The sequence below is a fragment of the Petaurus breviceps genome, unplaced genomic scaffold, assembly GCF_028583685.1.
Source record: "Petaurus breviceps papuanus isolate PSGF00001 unplaced genomic scaffold, PetGlider_PUasm1.0 90925, whole genome shotgun sequence".
Lineage (NCBI taxonomy): Eukaryota > Metazoa > Chordata > Mammalia > Diprotodontia > Petauridae > Petaurus > Petaurus breviceps.
In genome coordinates this window covers 5,147,116-5,172,058 of record NW_027187380.1, presented here as the reverse complement: position 1 = coordinate 5,172,058, position 24,943 = coordinate 5,147,116, and the positions used below count along the sequence as shown (strand labels likewise).

The 24,943-nt window shown below is 45.3% G+C and overlaps 1 protein-coding gene across 4 annotated transcripts in view; it reads right to left on the bottom strand.

Annotated features, from left to right (window-relative positions):
* Positions 1-24,943, bottom strand: part of FMNL1 (formin like 1) — a 57,720-nt gene that overhangs the window by 20,864 nt on the left and 11,913 nt on the right. For 2 of the 4 annotated variants that reach the window (XM_069076182.1, XM_069076183.1), the window contains exons 2-10: positions 17,474-17,557; positions 12,276-12,389; positions 11,810-11,883; positions 10,903-10,986; positions 9,114-9,266; positions 8,443-8,460; positions 7,029-7,137; positions 734-810; positions 381-474 (exon numbers count right to left, since the gene is read on the bottom strand). In XM_069076182.1, coding sequence (XP_068932283.1) covers positions 381-474; positions 734-810; positions 7,029-7,137; positions 8,443-8,460; positions 9,114-9,266; positions 10,903-10,986; positions 11,810-11,883; positions 12,276-12,389; positions 17,474-17,557 — 807 coding nt within the window. The remainder of the gene's footprint in view (positions 1-380; positions 475-733; positions 811-7,028; positions 7,138-8,442; positions 8,461-9,113; positions 9,267-10,902; positions 10,987-11,809; positions 11,884-12,275; positions 12,390-17,473; positions 17,558-24,943) is intronic. The other 2 variants (XM_069076185.1, XM_069076184.1) reach the window with 1 other exon arrangement.

Below are 24,943 nucleotides of genomic sequence, written 5' to 3'. Positions count from 1 at the left end.
AATCTAAAAGATTCCCATTTTATAGATGGGGAAGCTGAGTCCTTGCAGTGACTTGACCAAGGCTACATTGCTAGAAAGGTGAGCAAAGGAGTGCCAGGCTCTTACCTGCCACCCTGCCCATCTCAGGACCCCCAAAACTCCACAGGACATCAACACCACCACAAAGCACAACAAAAGGGTAGCAGTCACTCCAGACTCAGGCCCTTGCCTAGATCACACCTGCCTGCTGAGGTTCCAGGTAGCCAAAGGAAGTGGGAATCTCTGTCACCCTCTACCCTAGACTTGAAATTCCAAGCCTCTAAGGCCCAGGGCTGGGACTCCCCTGACCCAGCACAGAGCCAGAAGGAAGAGACAGATAAAAGGACTTGGTGCTGCCATACCTCTTTGAAGTTGTCAAAAGCAGCCAAAATGATTTCGTGTCCCCCTCGCACCAGACACACTGCAGCCAGAAGTTCCAGAACAAGAGCCTTGGTTCTAGAAAGAGATTTGGGGGAGGATAAGGCAGGAGAGAAATGTGGGCCAAGCTGGGAAGGGATGCTGGGAAGGTGGGACTGGCTGGCTGGATCAGGGACAGGCAGGGAGGGGTGAATCTGGGCTGGGAGTCAGTGAAAGGGGGCAGGGGTATAGAACAGTCAAGGTTAGCAGAGGTAAGACTTGGGGGAAGGAGAGAGGAGGAAAATACACACACACACACACACACACACACACAGCTCTAGGAGAGCTGGGACCTTACCTGGGACTCTTGTTGTTGAGACTAAGGGTAATCTCATTGACACAGGCTGGATGGTTCATGACAAGACTGAAGCCAGACTGGGGAGAGAGAATCGTCCATCAGTTAGTCCATCATTATAACATGTTCCTGAAAAACTCTCACTGTGGCCCAGCATCAATATTTTATATATTTATTATACATTTCATATGTATTATAAATATTATAGATTATACATTTTATATGTATTATAAATATTATATATTTATATGTATGTATATATACATATATATAAAATAAAATGTCATTGGAAAATGTTAAACCAAATAAAAGCACAATATCTGTGGTTTTCTAAGTCAGTATGAGGCCCACAGGAATTTGTTTCTATTTGAGGTTGACTAAGCTACAAAGTGCAAGTGTGATTATTCCCATTAAACAGATGAAGACCAAGTCCCCCAAATCTGAAAAGTTTCTGCCCAAGGTTACACCCTAGTAGAAGTGTCAGAATCAGGATCTGAACCTACACCTTTCAACACTGAGTTAATTCCATCTTATCGGATCCTACCTTTGGGCAGGAATGTGGCCAAATTCCATCCAGAGACTGAACCATCTACTTTCTCCCTTCCATCTCTAGGTGAAAACTCCCACAATCTCCCTCAGACACTCAGTGTAGACCCCTCAGTGTGTAACCACCCTCGGGGTTACAGAATCACCCAATCTCAGAATTAGAAAAGGTCTCAGAGGCCATTTGTATCCACCCAGACACTGCAGGAAGGCCCCCAGCATGGGGTAGCCCCACTTCCTCCTGAGGCATCAGCCCCTTGCACTTTTGGGAAGCTCTCACTGTTAGGGAGGTTTTCCTTCTATCGAGCTTGAGTTTGCCTCTTAGGAAGTTACTGCACCTAGTTCTGATCCCTTAAATCCCAAGCAGAACAGGTCTAATCCTTCTTCCCAAAGAGAATCCTTTTGACACTTAAAACAGCTATATGCACCCTCCCCCGCAGTGTTCTCTTTTTTTTAGGTCACCTAGTCCCAATTCCTTTAACCAATCCTAACTTCTTTATATAGTACCTCTCCTCAATCTTACTTCAACCAAATTTATTTCCTCTTGTCTTGTAATTACTACTCTCTGTATAAATATCCTCTTAAAGGCCCTAAATTATGAGTTCTCTTTCACCTTCTCTATTCCAGGCTAAATGATCCTGGTTACTCTACTTACACCCCATAAGAGTTCATAATAAGTTCAGGAGAGGGCTGGAGCCGACTCAAACAGGCTCACACGAGAAAGCTGATTGTTAAATTTTAAGTGGGAACATTTTCAACTTGGAAATGGGCAAATGCTATAAATCAGGGCTTGATTTACTGTTTTGTTGATTGTCTAGACTTAATAAAGTGAGAGAGACCATCGGTGATGAAGTAATATCAAAAATTTTTACAGCAAGTTTCTTTGATAAAGGCCTCATTTCTGAAATATATACTGAGTATATTACTGAGTCACATTTATAAAAATAAGAACCATATCCCAATTGATAAATGGTCAAAGGATATGACCAAGTAGTTTTCAGAAGAAGTAATCAAAGCTCTCTATAGTCATATGAAAAAATGCTTTAAATTAAAATAACTATGAGGTGCCACTTCACATCTATCAGAAATGACAAATGCTGGAGGGGTTGAGGGGAAAACAGGTACCCTGATGGAGTAGTGAACCAGCCTGACCATTCTGGAAGACAATTGGGAACCAGGCCCAAAGGACTATAAAACGGCACATGCCCAGCAATACCACAACTAGTTGTGTACTCCAAAGAGATCAGAGAAAAAGGAAAAGGATCCACATGTACAAAAATATTTATAGTGACTTTGTGATAGCAAATAAATAGAAATCAAAGGGATGCTCATTAATTGGGAAATGGCCGAATAACTTGCAGTTTATAATTGTGATGGAATACTATTGTGCTGTGGGAAATGACAAGGAAGGGGTGGATTGTCCAGAAAAAAAACATGGCAAACCCCACATGAAAAGTGAAGTGAAGGGGCGGCTAGGTGGCGCAGTGAATAGAGCACTGGCCCTGGAGTCAGGAGGACCTGAGTTCAAATCCGGCCTCAGACACTTAATACTTACTAGCCGTGTGACCTTGGGCAAATCACTTAACCCCCATTGCCCTCCAAAAAGCAAAATAAAAGAAAAAAATAAAAGTGAAGTGAAGTGAAGAACCAGATCATTGTACACAGTAATAGCAATACTGTACCATGTTCATCTGTGAAAGATTGGCTACTCTGTTCAATACAATGATCTAAGATAATTCCAAAGGACTTATGATGAAAAAATGCTATCTACCTCCAGAGAGAGAACTGATGAACTCCAGGTGCTAACTGAAGCATAATTTTCTCACTTTCTTTATTTTTCTTGCTTTTTTAAAAATATGACTAATATGGAAATGCTTGCATGATGTCACATGAATAATTGAAATCCTATTGCTTGCCTTCTCAGCGGGGGTGGGAGGGAGGAAGGGAGAGAATTTAGAACTCAAAATGAAAAAAGAAAAGAATGTTAAAACAAATAGATAATAAATTTTGAAATATTTTTAAAGAGAGAAAATGTCAATAAAGCAGATCACAATTTATTGTGTGCCATGCATATACATAGATTTATATGATATATATTATATATAATGTATTATAAAATATATATATTGGTGAGTCAATTGTTTGACATTTACTCTTTGGCACGATTACTCCTTGACTTCCAATCTTTTCACTTTCTTCATTCCCGGGACAGAGGGTAGCAAACAATGCCTGGATGGCTGGAGATTGTCTAAGGGGAGTTCTTAACAAAATTCCAAGACTCGAAAAGCAGCTCACCTCATCCCCAAATTAAGACAAAATGGTATGAAAGGCAGTGTGATGTACTCCACAGAACTATGGACTGGGAGTCAGAAGGCCTGGGTTCAGATCCCGACTCTGCCTCTTAGCTGGATGATGGAAACTCAGACAGATCCTTCATCTATAACATCAACGAGCCTACCTGAGAGGCTTGTGCAGATCAAATGTAACAAATATAAAAGGGGACAGACACTGGACCCGTGATTTTCTTGGCATAGGGAACTCCCTAATGTGGACAGACCCTCTAACACAAAGGATTGCATCTTCTCTGCAACTCATGTGATTTGCCCAGGGTCACACAAAACCTAGAAGGTGAACCTAGAACCTGGGTCTTCTTGGCTCTGAGACCAGCTCTCTAAACACTACTCTGTGTGTGTGTGTGTGTGTGTGTGTGTGTGTGAGCGCAATTTTGTCTCTCAGCAATTTATTGTACCTAGTTCTGATCCCTTAAATTCCAAGAACAGGTCTGATCCTTCTTCCCCATGAGAATCCTTTAGATGCTTAAACCAGCTATGGTTCCCCCCCTCCCCTCACCAGTGTTCTCTTTTTTTAGGCCACCTTGTCCCAAGTCCTTTAACAATTCTTAGCTTCTCTATACAGTACCTCTCCCTCAATCTCTTGCTTCAACCAAAGTCCTCTTGTCTTCTTGTAGTTACTATTCTCTAAGTATTCCTTTATCTTTTTTAAGGCCCTAAATTAGGTCTTATATACATACATACATTAATTTCTTTATCTTAGGGCTCAGATACTAATTGTATGGCTCTGGGCAAGTCATGTAACCTTTGCCTCAGTTTCCTCATCTGCAAAAGGGGAATGAGATGTGGGTATACATTTCCTCACCTGTAAAAATGGAGATAATAATAACACCTACCTCCCAGTTTTGGTGTGAGGATCAAATGAAATAATAATATCTTAGCACAGTGCTGTGCATAAAGTAAGTACTATATGAATGTTAGCTATTTTTATCTTTGTCAAGTGCCTGCTACGTACCAGATACTATGCTAAGGGCTTTTACAAATATTATCTCATTTGATCCTTACACCAACCCCAGGAGGTAGGGGCTATTGTTAAACCCATTTAACAATTAAGGCAACTGAGGCAGGCTGAAGTAAAGTGACTTACCCAGGTTCCTCCAGATTAGTAAACATCTGAGGGTTAATTTGAACTCAGATCTTCCTGACTCCAGATACAGTGCTCTATCCATTGTAAAATGTGGACAGTTTAATAGTACCTACCTCCCAGGGTTGTGGGGATGAGATTAATTTTGTCAAATCCTAAAGAGCTATACAAAAATGTTTATTCTTATTCTTATTAAATTATTACTAGCATTTTCTAATAGTGTAGACCATGTCTTCTCACCCTATGCAATTCTTGCCCATGTCCTCCCACAAAGTTTCCACAAGGGGTCTTCAGGATTACTGTAGCAGCAACCACACTGGCATACCCAGGAGAGCTGCTAGCACAGGTTCTTAGATCTGCTTTACTAGGAAAGATAGATGTTTAAGGGGTCAACAATCTTTTTTAATGGCATTGACTAGTTCAGGGGGAAAGTCAGTATCCTGAACTTCAGAGAAAATACAAGCAGAGAAATAAAGACCAGCAGACAGGGCTCTGGCTGCCTGAATTAACTATATACTTTACACACATCCCTGGATGGAGAAAGCCTTTACATCTGAGCAGTTGGGGAGCTCTTAACATACGGTCATTCAGAATCTCAACCAAGGAATCACCTTCTCATAAGCAAGCCCCCGAAGCAAAAGACCAACTCTGAGTATATATACACTTCTCAGATCCAGAAGGCATCACAGCCATCCAGACTCAGTGCCAAATTAGAAATTAACAAAAGGTGTGAAAGCCTTCCTACAAGCAAGCCTCCCCTAAGCAAGCTTCCCTTAATGGGCTCCATAGGAGGCCAATTAATGGGGGGGAAGATCTTAAATCCCATTAACATTATAATCACCTACATCTCGACGTTACCCAGATACCAATGAAGAACATGGAACTCTGTCAGTTATCCCTTCCCCATGGCTAACCCACATCCTCTTCTGGCCACCTACGTCTTATGATGCCATCTCAATTCTTTGCTGGTAAAATGCTAGTCTACTTGGCTCCTTCCTGGGCCTCTCCCTTGCTCTTTGGGTAACCCACCACTTAATTCGTTAGAGGGTAGTTATATTCCATGACTCATAGCCAAAAGGCATCATTGGGAGAAGCTTGGAATCATTAAAAACACTGAGTAATTTCCCGAATGCAATCCAGTACACTTTCTTCCTCCTGTCCAATTCTAGACCCAGGTCAATATCAACAGGGTCCATCCAAAGTACATGTGGACAATTATGCCAAACCCCTTTGGGTGATCACAGACTTCACTTAGGAGGCTTTGCTACATTCTGGGACTTAATGCAATCAAACAACTTCAAAACTGTGCAATTCATAGTTCCCTCTGTTCCCTTTTCCTCTACCTTAACAAAGTCACTGCTCAAGGCTGAGGGTCATTTTGTATTTTCTTTGTTTCTTGGGTTGTCATAGCCAAACAATTCCTAGCTTGGTGCCAGGCCTATAGGTGATAAGCCTATGAGCTGGTCCTCAGATGAGAGACCTTGTGTGTCCCCTGGACCATTTGTGAAACATTTCCATCTTGGCAGGACTGGTTAGAGCTTGGGCTCTGCAAGCAAAGCCTCCAATAATTCAGAATCATTTTTACTGCAAAGATAAAGAATTAAAGGATTTCTACAGAATAGGGGCAGGTAGGAAAAAAGAATGAAGAGAGCCTCTGAAGGGGAATTTCATTTATTTTCATATATTATATTGTATATTATATATTAATATAGCATACCTTATTATATTTAAATATTACATTGAACATTTTATTAAATATCTATATCAAAATATTTTGATATATTATTATTCTATTCTACCATAAACTTCCTCTGATGTGTTATCATGATATGAGGATAGAACTGGGTTCCCCAAGACCAAACAAGCCAGCAGAAAACAAATTCTGGCAAGTCCTACCAAGCTTAGCCACTAAGGTTTCAGCAACAGGGTATATCTGCTCTCTGAGATGAGTACAGAGAGCCTCATCATCAAGTGACCAACATTACCATGTCATGACTTTTACCATTACTCCAAGGTAGGCTCTACTGTCTCAAAGTCTTAACCAGAAACCCTGTATCCTGACTACCTTCCCTGAAGCTGGAACACACAGAATGGATCTCCCCACTACTTGGGAAGGGGCTGGTTTTCCACCATCAAGCCAGAATTGGAACTCCGTGAGTCCTTGGAGTTCAAACTCAAAACTGCCCTTTTGGATGCTCCTGGCTGTGAAGAAGAGAATGGCCTCCCCAAGGGCCACCTATCCCCAACCACCCCTACTGTCTTGAGATTATCCTAAGAGCCCTGCCATCCCCTCTCCATCCAGGGGCCAGACTATGCTCACCTGGTAATTCATGATGGCACGGAGACACATGATGCATACATGTACATCGTCCTTCTGGCTAACAATACGGGAGTTCCTCAGGGTCTTCCGGCTGTGAGCTGGGTTCAGCCTAGGCAATAGCAAACAGGTTAGAGCCCAGAAGATCCTTGGGACCCCCTCCTCCTGGCCCTGCTGTTGCCTAAAAGGAACTGAACTTTCAGAGAGCTCTAGGATGATGATGTCCTCCTTCCTCCCACCAATTACCAGCCATCCATAGCCCTAAGATGCCAGATCTACTTAGGGCCCCTAGGCCCCTGGAAAAGGACAGATAATACAGGTTACTATATGTTATATGTCTTTTGCTCAGACATATGTCAAATTGTCTCTAGGAGAGATCTTGTTTAACTCCAGGGGGAGGGGATCAGCTTGAGACAATTTATGCTAAGAGACTATAAACTCCTTGAGGGCAGAGACTGTGTCACCTTTTGTCTTTATACTTCCCAGAATCTAGCTGGAGGTAGGGGCAGAGGTGTAAAAACACAGTAAAAACATGGTAGATACATAATAAATGTTTCTTGGAGAGTTTGTAGATGGCTTATTCTCTTCCTATACTTTGGCTTACAAATGAGGAGGTGGTGGGATGAGAGGAAAGGTTATATGGTAGTTGGTGTCTAGGGACCTGGGTTTGAATCCAGATTCTGCTACTTAATACCTCGCTAAACTTGAGCAAATCAGCTTCCCCTGACTGGACCTCAGTTTCCTTATCTGTAAAATAAGGAGGAGTAGACTAGATGACCCTTAAAGTCCCTTCCCAATCTCAGCCAATGATTCTAGGATATAAACACCTGAATAAATTTATGTCCTGCTTGAACGCCTGCCTGGCCTTGAAAGCATGAATTTGAGTATGTTTATACCTGTTGTAGCTACCTGATCGCAGAAGCCACATGGAGGCAAGAGATAGGTCTGTCTGATTTGCCCTTCACAGTACCCAGCCTAGCACAATGCCAAAGGACCTTGGAGCTTAAGCAAGATTTTGGTGGACAACAATGATCAATTACTGGTGACATCTGGCATTACTGATATAAATGCAACAAGTTTTCCCTCTTTCTTTCTAAAGCAAGAGGACTTTGAGCTGAGGATCCATGGGAGTCTGACCACCTGGGTCCCAGGTGGTAATGGAGAACAGGGCATCAACAAGGGATTCAGTATCCAAACAGGCTAAAAGGACAGTCTCTCATCCCTACAGCCAGTAGAAACAATGACCCTGCTGGCAATGCTCCCCGATTTGGGGTTGGGGTACAGCCAAACTACAGAGTTCCAACAATGCTAAGTTAGGAAGATGGCAGCTCCTATTCCCCTCCCCTCCCCCTAGAACTGACACCAAGGGAACAGAAATAGACCCAAGCATGCACCCCAATGCTGCAGAATTACATACCGGGGAGAAGGGGGACATCTAGAGGCAGCAGCAGAAAAGAAAGAGTTAAGGAGGAGTAAGAAGACAGTCTCAGTAGAAATTTCCTTTTGTCCCTTAGGCTAGCGGTGCTAGGTGGTGCAGTGGATCAGAGTGATGGGTTTTGAGTCAGGAAGACCCAAGTTCAAATCCCACCTCAGACACTTACTAGCTGTATGGGCAAATCACATAATCTCTCTGTGCCTCAGTTCCCCATCTGTAAAATGGGGGGGATTAGATTTGATGACTTCTAAGGTCCCATCCATGATCCTTGGGGAACTAAGCATATGGCACAACCTAGCTGCCAACCCTCCCTTAGCGGCTTTCCTTCCATCACCAAAGGCCCAGTGGCCAATAACTTATTATTCCATATCCATCCTTGCAATGCTTCTCCTGTAGTCCACTAGGCCCTTTTTAGCAATGTCCCGAAGTCCACCTCCTTCCCAATCTACCCACAGAGCACCAAGGGGTTTCTGCCACTCTCCCAAGTCACCAGACTAGGCAAGAATACCAAGTGGGAATGCTTTCAAGGGCTCTCACCCCTCATCCTGGAGATGTCCTTCCCAGGGCAAGTTGAGCTCAGCCCACATGCCACCTCCAAGGCCCTCCAAACATCCCCAGGACAGCACAAGGAAGAAGAACAGAGTCCTTGTTACCTGACAGTCAGGTGACGGCTCTTGCCCTGGGACAGGGAAGAGGAGGAGGAGGAAGAAGGTGGAGAGCCTTTGCCAAGATCTTCAACTGACTGGTCCAGAGGCTTGTTCTTCTCTGGGCTGGGGGTGCCATTATCTGTGTTCTCCATGTCATACCTGTGGGGGGGAAGATGGATTGGTGGGCTATGGACCCAACCTAGAGAGAGCAATGGTGACAGCCTGAAGAGACAGGAGCCACACCGTGATCGGGGCAAGTCCTCCCAAGGTTAACAGGGGAAAGGAAGAGCACAGAACATAGGGGCATAGATCAGCAGAGAAGAGAGAGGTTGGGAAGGTGCCTTCAGGCAACAGATAAATCTATTGGCTACCTGCTCAGTAAGTACTAGGTCAGGCCATTTAAAGGGCTGCACTTGAGGTCCTAGAGGGCCACACGTGGCCTCAAGGCCACAGGTTCCCCACCCCTGCTCTAGATACATGGCGCTTGGCTGGATATGGGAAAGAAGAAGGAGAAGAAGCATTTCTAGAGCCCCCTCTAGGAGCCAGGCACTGTGCTAAGCACCTCACAAATATTATCTCATTTGACCCTCACAACAACCCTGAAAGACAAGTGCTGTTATTATCCCCTTTGTTTACAGTTAAGGCAACTAAGGCAAACAGACATTAAGTGACTTGCCCAGGGTCACACAGTTATTAATATCTAAGGCTAGATTTGAACACAGGTCTTCTGACTCCAGGCCCAGTACTCTATTCACTGTGCTACCTAGCTGCCTCTGATGATGATGAGGAGGGGGAGAAGGAGGAGGATGATAATGATGATAACATTTATATGCCACCTATTATGTACTAAATTATGCAAAACATTCCACAAATATTATCTCATTTGATTCTCACAATAACCTGGTACTATTTTTATCCCCTTATTACACTTAAGAAAACTGCAGCAAACAGAGGTTAAGAACCTGCCCAGGGTCATACAGCTAATAAGTGTCCGAGGCTGGATTTGAACTCAGATCTGCCTGACTGTGGGCCCAGCGCTCTATCAACTGCACCACCTACAAAGAAAAATAAGATCGCAGGCACTAAACAGATATGGAAAGAACCTCAGAGATCATCGGTACGGTTCATCCATTTTTACAGATAAAGACACTGAGGCCCAAAGAGAGAAGAGGGGACATGTTTGGTAGTGATATATTTTGTAGGTGACTTATCTTTTGAGTTAATGTCCTTATCCCCCAACCCCAATGGAATGTAAGCTCCTTGAGGGCAGGGGCTGTTTTGTTGTGTCCATGTATCTCCAATACCTCACACAGGTATAATAATAAGCACAATACATGCTTGAAAAAAAAGGTGGAAGGAAGGAACAAACAGCTCTGGGCTTTGAACTAAGGTCATCTAACTATAAATTCAGTGCTCTTAACAAAACTCAACACCACAGGACTACTTTGAGACGATGGATTATTCTTGGGTCTCCCCATTGCTATTTCTCATGCCACCCAAGACCTTTTGTCCCTTAGGTGGTGCTAGGTGGTGCAGTGGATTAGAGACTTGGCTCCATGAGACTACCTGGAGTGAAGATGCATGTTAAGGGAGTGGGAGTTATGAGGGGAAGGCCAAAAGAACCAGAATCAGGCTATTGTCCCAGGAATGACTTGACCACTAACCCAGGGACAGAGGTAGGGGGAAGGAAGGTATAATGTCAGGACTATTCATCTACCTTCAAAACTTCCTGGGTGAGGTGAAAATGAGCAAAAATAGGATGAAGGGAAAGAGGGGACACTTGGGGTAGTCTTACGTGACCGAACACTGAGCGAAGGCCAGGTACTCCAGCAGCACGTCCAGGCCCTGGTTCTCTTCATTTAGGAACTCTTGTACCCATCTATTGGAGAAAAGACATAGAATGGGAGCAGTCACTATGGTCACTCCTTCTATCCCAAACCAAGGGGCACAATGAGGGAGGAGGAGGTAGAGAGGAAAGTGAACAGTTCAGCAGTACTGTGCCATCTTCCAGGCTCCCCTAGGAAAATGTTCACTGCCTCTCGGTGCCTCCCAGGCACCAGACACACCCTGGCACTGGCTCACTAGATAGCAGCTTCCAGACACTATGCCAGGAAGTTCGGATCACAGAGTCTACCATCATTTCTGTTTGGTATGGGGGTGGTCCAGATAGAAGGGGAAGAGAAAGAGCCCACTCCCATCTCTGACTGGAAGAAAAGGGAGGGAGGGAAGGCATCTCCCAAGTCCACACCAGTTTATAGAGTGTATGGTAGATTTTAAGTCAGAGGTTCTTAACCAGGGGTTGTGAATTAGTTTTTTTTTTTTGATAGTTGTATTTATTTTGGTAGTTGTATTTGTTTTTGATAGTTGTATTTCAATATAACTGGTTTCTTTTGTAATCTTAATGTATTTTATTTTGAGCATTTAAAAACATTTTTCTGAGATGGAGTCCATAGGCTTCACTGGACTGCCAAAGAGATTCATGATATACAGAAATAGTTAAGAACCCGAATTTGAAATTGATATAATTTCTCCTCCTCCCTGCAATACAGAGACACCTCAGCTCCCTGAAACAAAGCCTAGATGGGAAGCTAGAGCTCTGACTATGGTGAAAAAGCAAGAATAAGGATCCTGGAGACCTGCACCCTAGCTTAGGGGCCACCCAGATCTGCTATGACATGGGAAGTCCAGGGACCCTCACTCACCCAATGTGGTTGGTCCTCAGTGAAATCTCCAGCTCCCGCAGGACCTGTGTGGACTCCTGAACTCGTCTTTTAAACTATGAGACAAATACAGAGGAAGCCTGGTGGGTAGGAACCCAAGGTCTGCCTGTCCTCCCTCTTTTCAGGGCTCACCTGGGTCCCTCAGATGGCAGCCAGAAAAGCAAACACAAACACAAACACACACACACACACACACACACACCTCCTAGTGGGCACACCCTTTTCATGCTCCTGCCTCCCTTTCCTCCCCACCTTCTCCAATCTGCTAGGACATTAACCACAGCTACAGGCAGGCACAGACTCTCCTGTTCATGCCAGTCTATCCAGGGTACTCTTTCACTTGAACATACATGCACATCTCCCCACATATGCACTCTAGTCCTGGTGCCCAATGGGTGAAAGGTGCAAAGGAAGAGAGAAGCAAGACAATATAAAAGGAGGAAGATACCCCCAGGTTTGTCATCCAATCAGCTGTCACCTTTCTGCTGACTCCACCTGTCTCCAGGTAGCTCTTAAGTTTTTGGATATAGGCCGCTGGGGGGTTCTTGACTTGAAACCGCTCCTGAGAGGTGGAAAAGAGAAAGGTAGAGAGTCTTCACGTGCTTCCATAGCCCAGCTTTATGTCTGCCTTCTCCAACACATGGGACAGAACACACCTGGAGGTCCTCGGCACAAATGGGGTGAGCTGACCAAAGGTGGTGGAGGGGAAAAAAGGTGGGCCATACGATGATAGGGTTTGAGCTAAAATGAACTTCAGGGATCGCTTTGGCCAACTGCCTTATTTTACAGATGAGAGAACTGAGACCCAGAAAAGCTAAGTGATTTGACAAGGAAAAGTAGAAAAAAATGAAAAAAACAGAGGATCCAACATATGACATCAACAGAAATGGGTTCAAATTCTAGTACTGTCACTATCTTTGTGACCTTGTATAAATGATTTAAGCTTTCTGTTTCCTTATCTACAAAAGATGAAGATTGGACTGGATGATTTCAAAGACTCCTGGCAGCTCTAAGGCAGGCGGTTGGGTAGCAAACCTTGACTTCCAAGTCCAGAAAACTGAGTTTGAATCCTGCCTCAGACATGTGCTAGCTGTGTGGGCAAGTGTTTGTCTCATCTATAAAAGAGGAATGATAACAGCATCCACTGCCCAGGACAGCTATAAGGATCAAATGAGACAGCTTAATGTTGTTACTGTTCAATTGTTTTTCAGTCGTGTCCAACTCTTCGTGACCTCATTTGGGGTTTTCTTGGCAAAGACACTAGAGTGGTTTGCATTTCCTTCTCCAGCTCATTTTACAGAACTGAGGCCAACAGGGTTAAGTGACTTGTCCAGTGTCACACAGCTAGTAATATTTGAAGGCCCAGCACTGTATCCACTGTGCCATCTGCCTGTCTGCAAACCTTACAGTGTTACATAAATGCTAGCTATTAATTAAAACTGGTCCTGTGAACACACAGATAAGATTTGAACCCAGGTCATCTGGCTTCTAGGGCTAATTTATTAGGGGCATAATCTATTCAGGGCTTAGAACCTTAGATCTGTCATGTAGTCCAGCCCCCTTACCACCTCCCAACCACCACATGTGAAGGAAATGAAACTGGGAAGGGAAAAAGAGGAAAGAGGGTGCCCAGATATGTTGAGACTAAAAAAGGCAGGCTCAAAGGGACAAGGAGGGAGGAAGGGACCGTCCATATTTGACCATCAGTCCCTCCTCTGATAAACAGAAAGGAAGGTGGCCAGACTCATGGCCATCAACTTGTATATGTCTCAACTTCTTATAGGGTAAAAGTCACTGTGATATTGAATTGTATGTTGAGTAACCACTCTTTACAAAAATCTCTAATATTTAGTTCCCCCTGCCCTCCCTCACCCCACCCCTGGCACTCAGCAATACCAGATGACTTTGTTTCCAATTCAGCCCTTTTCCCTAGCACTTAATGCGTCCATTCCAAGAGTTAAGGACTTAAAAAAAAACTCAAGGGACCAGTGAAGTGTAATAGAGAGAATATGGGTTTTGAACCTCAGTGTTCTTATCTGTTAAAAGAGAATAGCAATATTTATACTATTTATTTCATAATAAATAAAAGTGCTTGGGCTTGCGCCCTTCCCCCCCACCAGGATTTATATTATATCCATAGATACATTTGTATATGTATATCACCCTATATATACAAGATGTGTACATGGATGTATAGGCACTGTTTAGTTGAAAGGGAGGAATACGAAATCCATGTTCAGAAGCTCCCAGTTCTACACCCTAGCCCCTAACACATCTCTTAACATCAGCCCACCACACCCTCAGTCCCCAAGAAAGGCCTTGCCTTGTGCTGACAACCAAACACCACTAGATGGCTCCCCGACCCCTTCCCAAGCTTTGCCCACACTGCCACCTGGGCAGTGGGCCCAGATGCCGTGCCCCTCCTCTGTCCGAGGGCAGGCTCAGAGCCAAAGGAGGAAAGTTCAGAAGTCAACATTCTGAGACCGGCACCCTTGGTCCACCTTCCAGTGGCCCAGGCAGCACCATTCTCATCCTCGAGGCTGGAACTCCTAGTTGCCCTGTTCTTTCCAAAGCCTTCCACCCCCTCAAGCCATCTGCCCAGACCAAGAGTGGCAGCTGCAGAGGTCTTAGTAGGCAGAAAGCAACACCCCCCTCAACACACACACACACAAAATGTCCTCTAGGCCCCTGCCTGGGCACATACTCTCATGTTAGAGCATGTTCCCATGTCAGTGGGCACCTGTCAGGAGGGGCACAAACGGCTTATCTCTTTGTACCTCTCAGAACATGTTCATAGGTGCCAATACCTTCTTCTTTCTAACAAGACTGGCCCATGCCCAAGGTGCCCCAAGTTGAAGTCAAAACCTCCTTCTCCTCAACACTCATAATATTCTCTAGAGCCCCAGTTCTCCCCTCTCTCAATCCCTTTGATGCCAGCATTGGGAGCCTTTGAAATGCCCCCCAAATTGTGGATCCTTAGCCTTAGGCCTATCCCCAGTTCCCAGCTTAATTCCCAGCTAGCCTTCCCTACTACCACCACCACCACACACTGCCCCCCCTTCCCCCCCCATGATGAGTCTCAGCAAAGCAGCTGCACTATCCCATTAGCAAGAGAGACAGGACCCAGCCCTGGGTCTCTGGGGAGGTCTCCTTCCTCCTCCCTCCTCCTCCCTAGCTGTTTGCTGGGAGAGAAGGCTCCTTTATGTCTCTCCATCCTTCACTGCAGTGGCAAGGCTTTCCCCAGCCCCAGCCCCAGCCCCTCCCTCCTGGACAGAACTGATGGGCTAGGGCATCGAAGGAGAAGAGTAAGGGCATCTGGCAAATCTCAAACACGGGGGAAAAGAACCCACCAGCTAGCTGTGTGTAGCAAAGCACTGAATCTCTCTGGGCCACAGTCTATCTGTAAAATTGGAACATAATCCTCCTGTGCCACCTTCCAGGGGACAAAATGAGAAAACACATAAAGATATGTTTCTTCTTTGGTGCTAAAACATAAAACCAACATCAAAAAATTTTAATAAAGATCAATTATAGTTCTATAGCATTTTTTTTTGCCTTTTTTTTTTTGGAGGGAGGCAATTGGGATTAAGTGACTTGCCCAAGGTCACACAGCTAGTTTTTCTTTGTGTTAAGTGTCTAAGGTCGGATTTGAACTAGGTTCTCCTGACTCTAGGGCCAGCGCTCTATTCACTGTGCTACCTAGATGCCTCAGTTCTATAGCATTTTTAAAGTTTATAAAACATTTCCCTTATAACAGAAGCTAGGTGGAAAAGTGGATAGAGCTTTCAATCTGAGTTCAAATCCAACTTGAGACACTTACTAGATGTGTGACCCTGGGCAAGTCACTTGATCACTTACTGCCTCAGTCTGCTCATCTGTAAAACAAGGATAATAATAGCACCCACTTTCCAGGATGGCTGTGAGGATAAAATGAGATATTTCTAAGTTTCTTTGCCAATCTTAAAATGCCATACAAATGCTAGCTGTTATGTGCTCTGAAGCACATGTTTTGACCCAGCAACACTACTACCGGATATTATACCCCAAAGAAAGAAGGAAATGACCCATGTATTCAAAAATATTTGTAGCAGCTCTTTTTTCTTTTTTTAAAGCAATCGGGGTTAAGTAACTTGCTCAAGGTCACACGGCCAGTTATTTCTGGGTGTGGCGCTGAGTATCTGAGCCTGGATTTGATCCAGGTCATCCTGACACTGGAGCTGGTGCTCTTACTCGCTGAGCCACCTGGCCGCCCCTAAGCAATCAGGGTTAAGTAACTTGCTCGAGGTTACACGGCCAGGTGTTTCTGGGTGGGTGCTAAGTGTCTGAGCCTGGATTCGATCTCCAGGTCGTCCTGACACCGGAGCCGGTGCTCTTACTCGCTGTGCTACCTGGCCGCCCCTCCAGCTCTTTTCTTAAGTAGTCCTTTTCTTAGTGGAAAAAAAAAACCTGGCAAACGGGGATACCCAGCTGTTGAGGAATAATTAAACTAATTATGGTAATAGAAATATAAAGGAATATTATTTTACCATAAGAAATGACAAAAATGGACAGCTTAATAGAAAACTAGAAAGATCCCTATGAAATGATTCAGAGCAAAGTGAATGAACATAGCTGAGAGAATAATTTGTGTAATAACAACATCATATTTTTAAAAAACAACTTTGGAATACTTGAGAACTCTGATCAATGCATTGGCAAGCCAGAATTCCAGACATCCAAAGATAAAACATGCACCCGCCTCCCAATGAAGAGATGCAAAATGGATTAAACACTTTTGGATGTGGCCAATGAGGGGATCTGCCTGACTATGAACACCTGTTGTTAAGGTTTAATTTTCTTTTTTCATTTGTTTAACTAGTTGGGGGAGGAGAGAAGGTGGTAGAAGGAGGGAAAATGCTTGTGAATAAAGCAAATAGCCACTCCCCCCCAAAAGAAAATACCTTGTGAAGCATTCTTTTCCACACTTTACAAAGGAAGAAATAGATTCAGAGAGGTCAGAAATCATGTGGCATATCCATGGTCACACAATCAGGAAGCACCAGAGATCCAAACCCAAGTGTCCTGACTTCCTGTCCACTGTTCTTTTTCTAAGACAGACCTTAAAGTCGCCCTCCCTTCCGCAGACCCTTGGCTGGGAGAAGACTTGTATTCAGATGTGTAACCCCTGGTGGGTGAAGGACATGTTCCCAGTGAGGGGTCCACGGTGACTCAGTAAGCTGACAGTGGTCTGTGTCAATGTGGTGGTGATCTGGATTCTTGGAGGGGATGCCCTCTTCGATGAGAACACAGAATATTGGAGTAATGTTTCTGGCTTTGCTCTCAGGGCAGCCCTGAGCCCTTCAGACCAAGTGTTCTTTATCTAACTAGTCAGTGACTAAATTGGTGCTTTGTCCCTTGTGGGGAAAGTTGGGGGGGAATTCCTAAGAGCTTAGTAAGTCACTCCTCTCCAGGCTCTAAATCTAGGCCATAGCTCTTTCCCTCTACTGGCTAGCCTTCCCACCCAGAATTTTATTTCCCCACAATACCCTCACATCATACCAGCTGAAGGATTATGATTATATCCCTGCCCTGCTGCTCCCCTCCCCCATTCCCCACACCTCCTCCTCATCCCCACACTCCATGGGGAGGGTTCCACTTTGCCCTTACCTGGTCACAGATCAACTCCCACTTTTTCTCACTGTCATACTGGCTCAGAAGCTGTATCTTGTCCGGGGGCAGGTTCATGCAGTTCTGCCAGGGGCAGAGAGACAAATGAACAGAGGTATTAGTGTCTAGGGAATGGGATGGATGGTGGGAACAAGCAAGAGTAAGGCAGGCATATACAGAGTCCCCCAAAGCCTGTGACAGATGATCCCATAGCAAGAGAGCCCTAGGATGAAAAGTGAGAGCCCTGGGCTCCAAGGACAGTTCTTCTAGCAGCTCTCTGAATGACCTTAGACTGTTCTCTAACCTTCCTGGGCCCCAGTTTCTCCATCCCTGACATGGATTTGGCCTACTTTCCTCACTGACCTGGTGGGAGGATATAATAGGAGAGCCAAGTACTATTCGGTGCACAGGGGGCTCTCTACTTCCCTTGTTAGCCATGCCCATGGACTGCCTAAACACACACATGCCTGTATGTGTAAACCCCTCCCCCATATGCACACATTCAACTCCCTCATAGGAACTTATACTCAGCAAATGACTCTGTGGAGAAGGGTCCTGACTCTTCTTCTCCCTCCCTCAAATCCCAATGCTCCAGGGTGGGCCTTTGGGGTCCCCTGAGGGGTACAGAGTAGCCATTTTGCTTGGAAAGTGGGAGCAAGGGAAGGTGAGTCATGGTTTCTCATGTGGGAAGGGGACTTTGGAGAGAAAAGAACACACCCCACAGGAAATAAGACAAACCACCAGAGCCTGGGGTTTCAGCCTCTTGGGTCCTACTCCTGCCCCCACCTGGGAATTCCCTTGGGTGATGTTACCCTTGGCAATCTGAGTCTTAGGAAAAAAGGTCAACCTGTCTCTTATCCGCCTCTCATGACAGACCCTCAGTGGAATAAATCTGCAAACTCACCTTACTCTGTCCTGCTCCTAACCACAGGGACCTCTTTTGCCCATGGATGTCCAACTACCTGGGTGTTACAAGCGCCACAGAGTGAAGAACTCTGGGGCCCCAAAGGCTTTTTAAATGGCCTGAGGGCCAGGTTCACTCCACCTCAAGGGTCAAACAGAAACTTAGACTCCTTAGAGAACTCCAGGTCAGAACTCTCTCTCTTCCTCTACCTCTCTCTTTCTTTCTCTGCTTCTCCCACCACTTGCCATTCCTTTCACCTCCCTTCAATCATGCACACTAAGTCCCATTCACTTACATATATCCCCACCAACCCCTTCACACACATATACACATTCCTTTTGCTTACATACATATTCCATACACACCTCTTCATTTAATACAGTGCAGAGGGCTCTAACTTGGAGTCAAGAACACCTGATTCCAAATCCCAACTCAGATTCTACCTGTGGGACCCTGAGCCATCACTTACCCCAGTTTCCTCATCTGTAAAGTTGGAGCAAGGGGTTAATAATAGTACCCTCTTCCTAGAGTTGTGAGGAGCCCCTATAACTAAATGTCAATTCCCCTGCAAAATTTTAAAGTTTTATGCAATTGTTGGCTATTATTGTTATTATATAAACACTATCACACATACTCCCACATACTAATTCTCTTGAACACACCCACATACACAATAATGTCCTCATAAAGACACACCTACACATACAATGTTCTCATATACACCCCCTAATACACACACACACACACACACAAATGATTTGTTCTGTAAAGTTTGGATTCAGTCAAAGGGCCACACTTGAGGACCTAAAAGTCCACATGTGGCTTCGAGGCTACAGGTTCCCCCATGTATATAGCCCCTGGAACACTAATGTTTTCACATACCCCAACTTATACGCCCCATAAATGTTCCTGCACACTCAAATATTCCAAAGTTTTCATGAGTACAAATTTTATCATGTTCTCCCACATGTGTGCCCCCCTCACTTGGCCCCCCTCCAATCAAGGAAGAAGTTTTTCAATCTCATGGCCCCCTCTGATAGTCTTGGGTCAAATCTATGGACCTCTTCTCAGAAGAATGTTTTTAAATATGAAGGAAATGCTCAATTTTCTAAATAAATGCTAAAATGCTAAATAAATGAAAATAAAAGTGTAATTTTTTTTTAATTTTGGCCATCCAAGTTCAAGGACATAGTGAAAACTATCCATAGACCTTAGCCTTAAAAAGATGTAGAGACCCTTTTTTTGCCTCTGTAACACCCAAGCCAACATGTGTTAGCTCACCATAGGAGGGAGAGTCTAGGCCACACCCTCCCATAGAGATCCCTTCCTCATGTGGCCCCCTTCCAAGAAGGCCAGGTCAGGCATACCCAAAACTGAAGCACAGACCTGGGGAACCTCTGAAGGTTAAAGGACGTCAAGCCTCACCCCCAAATCACTGCCATGTAGACTGTCCTTCAAGCAACAGGAAATGAAGCTCTCAGAGCCGCCATTTCCTAACCGCTTCTCCTGGGCCTACCCCCACAGGAAATGTGGTAATAACTGTTCCAGGCCTGGTGGCCTGTTCCCCAGAGACAGACCAGGGCCAAGTTGGGGAAGATAGTGGGGGAACATCTTCCCTCTCCCCCAGTTATGAAACAGGAAACTTCTGTCTCCTCTCTGCTCCCCTTACCATGCAGTCATCAAAAGATACAGGCCAAGTCATCAAAGGGCAAGGGTACTGGTCTGCCCCTCAGGTTGAGAAGGACCAATATCTGCCTCTTGTGTGGGTGGGTTCTGAGCAAGAGATCCATCCACTGAAGGGATAACAGCCCCTTAGATGTTCTGAGCCAACAAACCACCTGCTTGGTTTGGGTAGTACAAAAAGCCATACCTCAAGCACCTTTGGGCCTAGACCGACCTCACAATCCAAGACAACCCAAGATGTCTACACATGTCTATCTCATTTCACTGGTAAGACAGAGGTGTCACAGAGAAAGGTCACAGCTGGAAGAGGAGCCAGAGATAGAAAGACAGAGAATGGGAAAGAGGATCCCAGAGTCAGAGAGAACGGGGAAGGAGAGGAGTGGGAGACAGAGATGGGGGGAGGGGGAGATACAGAGAGACAGACAGATGCCCTCCCCCACCCTGCACAAGCAAGTGACAAAAGAACTTTGATAAGAAAAATGGGGGAGTGGGATAGCCTCGGAGAACAAGGAAAGATGGAAAAAAAACAGGGGCAGAGCCTGAGAAAGAGTGAAATGGAGAAGAGAGACAGGGATGAAGGAAGAAATTGAGTGAGGACATCTAGATACCTTTGACATAATTTATGAAGCCAATAGGGGAAATCAGTACAACAGGAGAGGGTGTATAGCAACAGGGTCCTGAAGCCATGGAGCAAATAGGACAAGGAGGTCCTGAGACTTGAGGTGGGGATGGGGAGACATGGATAGGAAGGGGAATCAGCTTCCCACTAGAACCTTTCCCCATTGGCTTCTCCATCTTCTTCAGCCCTAGTGATTCTTCTAGAAAATTACTATGGCTTTTTTTGGGGGGGGAGGGGGACAGGGAGGTAGGGAGAGGCACATAGTATCTAGGGGGCCATTCCCAGGAGTCAACAGAGATCATAATGTCACTGATTTAGAGCTGGAAGGCTTATCACTGGTACTCTAGTCCAACTGTTTCATTTTCCAGTTGTAGAAAAAGGTCTAGAGAGACAAAGTGATCTACTGACTTGTCCAAGGTCACAGAAATAAGAAGTAGTAGAGCCAGAACTTGAACCCAGGACTTCTGACTTCAGAATCAACACTCTTTCCAGGACACCAGGAAGAATTCAAAGGAGATAGCTCCAGCCCTATAAGATAGTACAGTCCAGTGGATAATGGGAGGTGTTCAGATGAGCAAAGCCTAGTGAGACATCTGGGTTTCTCCTAGCTCACCCCTGACACTTATATTAGCATCAACCCAAGAAGGAAATCAGGGAGGGCTCAGGCAGTACCTGTTCCCCTTCCCCAAATATCAGTCATCTCCACCGCCCTCCATCAAGTCAGGAGTTTGGGGGGGTGGGGAAGATACACACGACAGCCTGCCAGCCAGGCTAAATTTAGGCTCAGGCATCAGAAATAACTCTAATAGAGCCAAGTGCTAATTAGCAGCTGCTGCCCTGGTGTGCCCATAGCTACAATGGGGCATCTCACAGGGAAAGGGGCTACCATTACACTGATTGGGGTGGGGGAGCAGCGGTGCACCCTGGGGGCATAACAGGAAAGGAAAGGGGGACATAAGCCAGAGATAGCTCAGCATACAGACAGACAGTGGCTGGCTGTGTCAGCCAACATAGTGAAGTTAGGGGAAGAACAGGGAGAAGAAGGTTACCACTACTTGGGCAGCCATGCCTGGTGGCCACTGTCCTCTGCCTGCCACCACCCTCCCCTCATAAGCTTCTGAACACCAGGGACAGGTGCACCCTGGGGCTGAGCTGGGAGGGGCAGACCCCACTTCCTGGGCAGGGAATAGAATGAACAGTTGTCCAGTAGAGGGGGGGTGGGAGAGACTGGGCACAGCAGGGGAGCCAGGGACATGAGAAGGGAAAGAAGAGCACATCAGAAGTGGGAAATGGTCATCACAGGAGGATACATCCCCAAGAAGGAAGGCCCCTAGGTGGGGCTGGGGTTAGGCTCTGGGAGCATAGTTTTTTCTTTCCACACCCTCTCCATTCAAGGGAAATCCCTCTAGGCTGGAGGGAGAGAATGTGGAAGGAAAAGAAAAAAAGGACTTGGTGGTAGGACTTAATTTTAAAAGAAGCAGTTAGGGTTTATCAAACTTTCCTATTAAAGATCAATTGAAAGAAATGGGAATGTTCAGTCTGGAAAAGAGAAGACTTGGGGAGGGAGGGGAGAAGGTGGGACATGCTAGCCATCTTCAAGTAACTGAAAGGCTATCAATGAAATGGGGGTCCAGACTTCTTTGGTCTGGCCTCTGAGGACAGCACAAAGAGCTTTGGATCTGCCTAAAGTGGAATGAGCTGTTTCAAGGGGTAAAGGGTTAAGAAACACAGCCAGGGAGGATAGCTTTGAAAGTTCCATTTTGAACTCAATAGACACTTAAAAATAAAAAACAAGCTGTATACACCTGTAGTTTCACATACAATTCTCCTTTCATGTTCTACTTATCATGTAGATAGAATATGCCAATTAGAAAAGAAAAAAGGGAAAAAAGAAAATGCCCATTCTATTTGGAGTTTAAGTTCAGAATAAAAATAAATTTTTAAAGAGAAGATTACCCCTCATCAGAGATCTTTGAGCAAAGGCTGAATGACCATTCAGTTAGTGATTCAACAAGCATTTATTATGCACTTACTACATACCAAAGAAAAGCAAAAACAGGGTCTCTGACCTTAAGGAGCTCCATTCTGATGGAGGAGACAATGTGCAAATGACCATGTACATAAAAGATACATTCAGCGCGGCGGGGTAATCTCAGAAGCAGAGCAACAGCATCAAGGGAGACCAACAAAGGCCTCTAGCAGAAGGGAGGACCTGAGCTGAGGTTCCATGGAAAGACCAAGGTAGATATGAGGGAGAGCACTCCAGACCACAGTCAGTGAAAAAGCAGGGATGGGAGCCAGGAGGTGGAATTTCCAGTGAAAAGAACAGCAAGACATCTGTTTGGGGGACCTAACCTTTAAGATGTAGTTAAGATGCTGTTACACAGGCAGCTAGGTGGTGCAGTGGATAGAGAGCCAGGCTTGCAGTCAGGAAGATTCAAATCTAGCTTCAGACACTTACTGGGTGTGTGACCCTGGGCAAGTCACATAACTATATTTGCCTCAGTTTCCTCATCTGTAAAATGAGCTAGGGTAGGAAATGGCAAACCACTCCAGTATCTCAGCCAAGAAAACTCCAAATAGGGGTCAGACTAAACAACAACTAATCTACTTTCACTGCCATCAGTAACCATCTTATTGGAGCAGCTAGGTGGAGCAGTGAATAGAGCACAGGCCCTGAAGTCAGGAGGATCTGAGTTTAAATTTGGCCTCAGATAACACAAAAACTAGCTGTGTGATCTTGGACAAGTCACTTAACTCCAACTGCCCTACCTCCCCCCTCCAAAAAGCAAAAAAACAAAACAAAACAAAAACAAAAACATAAACCCTCTTATTTGGTTCCATCCACATCTACCCAGGAAAGAGTCATCTTCTACCTCCACTGGGAACCTTGGGAGAATTTCCCCTCCCTCCCCACCTCAGCAAAGTCAGGGGAACCAGGACTCAATTCCACTGGCTGAGTTTCACTTTGAACTTGCATCACTTCCGTATTCCCTCCCTCCCACCCCACACCCCCATAACAACCTGCCCCAGGCCTAGACTTCCCTAACCATTGATACTCCCCGATTTGCCTGGGGAAGATCAGATGTATTCCTGGGTCATTCTGCTCTCTTAAAAAACAAAACAAAAAAACACAAACTCTCCCAACCTCAGGCCAAGAAACATTTTTTAAAGTACCAACGATGTTCCAAGCACAGTGCTTAGCAATGGGGATACAAAAAAAGACACCCCCCCCAAAAAATGTCCCTTCTTTCAAGTAGGTCACAGTCTAAGTCCCAGGGCTCACCATATGTACCTGCAGTGCCTAACCCCAGTTCTCCTACAGCCTTAAGGCAATTCTCTCAAGAAGTTTTAATGAATTTCTTTTTTAAAAAATCTCTATCACTTCAATTTTTAAAAATAAGATGCTGGTTGATTTGACTTGATTTTTTTTTTCTTCCTCTTTTAAAAAAAAATATTTGTTATATGGCATAGCTCTCTGAGACAAGGGATGGATACAGGAGGAAATTTAGATGATATAAAAATAAAAGATATCAATACAATGTTTATTTTTAAAATAAAGAATGCCACTTTTAGGCACATTTAGGAGGGTACAGGGCAAGGGAAGAAGTCTTATGAAATCAGACATTTCACAACTGCAAAAGGTTAGGACTCCTCCTAAATGGAGTTGATACTACGTGCCAAAGAAGGGTAGGCCCTAATCCCAGCAGAGGCAGAGCCAGCAGGCACATGGAGCTGCCCACGCCCATGCTGGTGCTCTCCAGCCAGGGAGACTGAACACAAACAGGCACTAAGGACAGAACCCTAAGGGGATGTGGGGATCAGAGAGGAAGGGGGTGGGTGATGGACTTTCCTAGCCACACAAGGGGTCCCTCACAGGCCCCCAAGCCCCCTCAAAGATCAGAGACAAGCTAGGTGCCCAACCAGCCCCTGATGTTGGCCACCCTTGGGACTAGGAACACCCTGCACAATTTCCTGCTGCCCCACCACCCATCGCCCCAAGCTTCCTGTTGTTGCCTACACCAAGTACTCATTCATCAGGGAACCTCCCACCCCCACCTCTCCTCTCAGGGGGAAGTGGTGGCCTCTCCCCCACCAGCCCCACCAGATACGCACACAGCTACCGTTAGCACGGTTACCCCACCCTCCCAAAGTGGAGATGCCTCCAGCTTGGGGCCCTGTACTCTCCCCTCTTGAGGTTTCCTGCTGACACCGTCATAATCAGGGGTTTGCTACATCTGGGTGCCCAACCTGGCAAAGGCAG